This window comes from Acanthisitta chloris, unplaced genomic scaffold (genome assembly GCF_000695815.1).
Source record: "Acanthisitta chloris isolate BGI_N310 unplaced genomic scaffold, ASM69581v1 scaffold41342, whole genome shotgun sequence".
Taxonomy (NCBI): Eukaryota; Metazoa; Chordata; class Aves; order Passeriformes; family Acanthisittidae; genus Acanthisitta; species Acanthisitta chloris.
In genome coordinates this window covers 15445-19167 of record NW_008660624.1, presented here as the reverse complement: position 1 = coordinate 19167, position 3723 = coordinate 15445, and the positions used below count along the sequence as shown (strand labels likewise).

The following is a 3723-nucleotide window of genomic DNA, read 5'->3' as shown; positions in this document are numbered from 1 at the left end:
CAAGTAGGCACAGTATGATTTTGGAAGGTAGTTAAATACTTCTAATGGGCTTAATCACACCACCACCACCACCCCAAAAAAAGGAAAAAGAAGTTAAATAGTTCTATTTTAAGAGTTACTTTAAAAAGCAAAGAACTTTTAAATTATTCAGTGATAATAATTTCTGGGCTCAGGTGTGTTACTGGATGCACGTCAAAGACTTGTGAATTTCAGGCAAGCTAATCATCCACACTGGGAAATTTGGCCATACATTTAAAAATAATTAACTCAGTATTGCAGTTCTTGGCTCCTAGATGTGAAATCTGCAACCACCAAGAGGTAATTGCACACAGCAAACTGTGCTTACCTCATTGTGGAAGATTTGGTTTTCTCACATCATTCATTTTGTGTGGATAGACTAAAACAAACATTATGGTCTTCTTGATCAAAAACATCTTTTTATACAAGTGACTCAGAACAAGGTTTAAAAGCACAAGTTTAAATCACCTTTCAGTATAACTTGTTAAGCTACAGACAGTGGAGGGTGTGAACTCCTTATAAGAGCTACCAATGTGTTTCTTATCTTTAAAAATAGTTTTCTATGCTTCAATGTGTCTTCTATTATGTTGCAGGAGGCCAAATGTGCATATATCATCATCATCATGGCTGTGTACTGGTGCACCGAAGTGATCCCCCTGGCTGTCACCTCCCTCATGCCTGTGGTATTTTTCCCTCTGCTTGGAGTTCAGAGCTCTAAATCAGTAAGGAACTCGCTCAATCCAGGTCTGATACATGGAAATCCAGTGCTCTGATCTCTCATCAATATTTAGCCAAGGCTGTATTAGTGTCCAGGTTCTTGTATGGGAAGATACTGAACTAAATGCACATTTTCCCAAAATGTTAAGAGTGGGGGGCTTGAGGTGGTAGAGGGCAGGGTCTATTTTGGCTGTGGATCCTACTGGAGAGCATCCCACTAGTGCCAGTAGTTGCTATGTTCATAATCCATACCATGAGAGAGCAATGCTGACAGATCTGGGAGATCTCAAAATGCATGGGACAAACTTGTGACAGGACAGAGAGTGTGGTGCCAGCAGGTATGCTGTGTCCCCTCCAGAGTTCATCCTGGGCTGTTTGTACTAGTGCCTTAGTCCAAGGGAGAGGCTGTAGTCAGGTTCTGTGGCCCAGGTTCACTACTGGCCAGCAAGCGGTTAAAGGCAGATGTGACTGCTAAAGGTGCTGAGAAATCCCTTGTGGAGCTCAGCATTTGTAGCACCTGTGGCACACTTTGATCCCCCTAACAATGTTTTCGGAAGCTGCTGTCACTTTGCACAATGATCCCCTGCACAGACAGTTCAGCACTACCACAGGGGATCAAGGGTTCAGGAAACTGCAGAGAGCTCTGAGGCCTCTGCCTCTTCTGCCAGTGTTGGATAGGGCCTGGTCCAGCCCATGGCTTTGAGAAAGTGGAAGGTAAAATGTTCTAGTGAAGTGAGCAAGTGGCAACATTTGGGTCCCTAACCTACCTTCTCTGTCTTTCAGGTGTGCTTGCAGTACCTAAATGACACAAACATGCTCTTTGTTGGAGGGCTCATCGTTGCAATTTCTGTTGAACAGTGGAATCTGCACAAAAGGATTGCGCTGAGGGTTCTTCTGATTCTTGGGGTGAAACCTGCACTGTAAGAGTATTACAATGATTCTTTCTAGCCTCTTGTCAGTCTAGCAGAGTCCTATGGATGGTGCTTAACAGTCAGCAGAGAAAGGACTCTTCACAAACCTATTTAGCTGCACTTGCACAGAATTTCCAGAGGTGAAGTCTGGCAGCAGGAACAGTTTATTTGTCATTTGGCCAAAAACAGCATCTGACTAGATTCTAGATGGTTGTCACCAGGGACAAAATTATGTCCTAGAAGGGAATCTGGCCCTGCTCTGTATTACTGGATGTTGCACACATCCCTCTCTGGGCTCTGCTCTCCAAATTACAGTGACTACAAAGCCTAAGCTGCATCTGTTTGCTTTCCTCCTTTCTCCTCTATCCATTTCTTTCTTTTCAGCCTCATGCTGGGATTTATGATAGTCACTGCCTTCCTGTCCATGTGGATAAGTAACACAGCCACCACTGCCATGATGGTTCCCATTGTCCAGGCTGTCCTGGATCAAATGGACAACACAGAGTATGATGTGACCATGATGGAACAAGCAACTGGGCAAACAAATACTGTGATTGAGCTGGAGGAAAAGGGCACATCAGATCCCACTGCAGTGCATGGTAAGGGCCTGCTCACCAATGAGCTGATGTTGCTGAACTTGCTACACTCAGAGCTCCCCAAGCTAGAAGGAGTGCTCTGTACTTTTTTCAATGGAAGAGGATGGTAACTTCACTGAAAACTCCTATACATGACATTTAAGTTTTACAGAATGGCTTCCAGTTTTGGCTGCCATTTTGTTGTGTTAGTGCTAGAGCCCAAACAGATTATGTCCTTTCCTTTGAGCTGGAGCCATCCTCTCACAGTTTCCCTAGCCTTAACCACCTGCTCAGGGAAGTGGAAAGCATGTCCTGTGGGAAATAATCATACAAACCTCCAGCATCCCACTTTCTAAACCTTGTGATTATCAGTGGAGATTCAACTTCTAAGCCATGTAGGAATATTTGGAAAATTTTGTGCAAAACCAACGTATTTTTAGGTTGGGGTTTTTTTTATTATTTTAAAATTTTTTTCATCTTTATTGACTAGATTGTATGTAGAGGTGGGGAGAAGAAAGAGGACTACTTTAAAAGCCACATGGAAAAGAGGAACTGGTGTAATTTGACTCACATTAGGCAAACTGCTCTTTGGAACACTTTGATTCCACAAGGTCCTCTGTCAATGCTGTGATTCTGCAGTAGTTTTCACTTAACTTGAACCATGTGCATAAACTCAGTCCCTCTCATTTCACTGCTCTGCTGTGCTGCTACAGAGGGCTGTATTATTAATTATGATTGAAGATCAGGTCTCAAGTGTATGAAGGTAATAAGTGTGTGCAAAGAGTACACTTTGGTAATGTAGAGTTGAGTTGGTTGTAATTGCCATAACTTCTTTGTCCTGCTCCATTAGTCAAGTCAGACTTCAAGATTAGAGTGGTAACCTCAGAGAACAGTGGACACAGCAGCAAAGTTTCACAGCTGATGTAAACTGACATAATATACTGTTATGCCAAGCAAGAATTTGATTTTCGGTGGTTTTTTTTCTGCCCATATTCAAAACTGTTAAAGCTGGTTGGGTTCTTACTGTGGGGTTGGAATGGCTCCTGTGAGTAGAATATCTGGCTTGTGGTAAGCTCTCTGTGAAACAGCAAACTACTGCTGAGGAACTGTGGCACTGATATGAACAACAGCCTCTTGGATCCTTGAATCCTGTAAACCCAGACTATCAGCCTCTTTCTTCAGCTCCTCATGAACATGAGTCTAAAGTATTTAGGGACATATCTGCAGTTTTTTGAACTAAAATAAATGGCACATACATACTGGAAGCACTGAGCCTGCAGACCCTATCCTGACCTCTCTGTCTCCCCTAACTTTGCCTGAGGCAAGTGGTGTTCTTTGTGTCTAGTCACAAGCAATGGACAAGTCCCTGATGACCCCAGGTCTTCTGAGGAAAATAAAATGAAGAAACGTATATGCAAGGGGATGACACTGTGTGTGTGCTATGCTGCCAGCATTGGAGGAACTGCAACGCTCACTGGAACAGGACCAAACATGGTACTGAA

At 43.2% G+C, this 3723-nt stretch overlaps 1 protein-coding gene across 1 annotated transcript in view; it reads left to right on the top strand.

Moving 5' to 3' along the window:
• Positions 1 to 614: 614 nt before the first annotated feature.
• The window catches only part of SLC13A5 (solute carrier family 13 (sodium-dependent citrate transporter), member 5), a 9775-nt gene continuing 6666 nt past the window's right edge, over positions 615 to 3723 (top strand). Inside the window, 4 exon segments of the mRNA XM_009069875.1 lie at positions 615 to 740; positions 1519 to 1655; positions 2031 to 2245; positions 3567 to 3723. Coding sequence (XP_009068123.1) covers positions 642 to 740; positions 1519 to 1655; positions 2031 to 2245; positions 3567 to 3723 — 608 coding nt within the window. The 5' untranslated portion in view covers positions 615 to 641.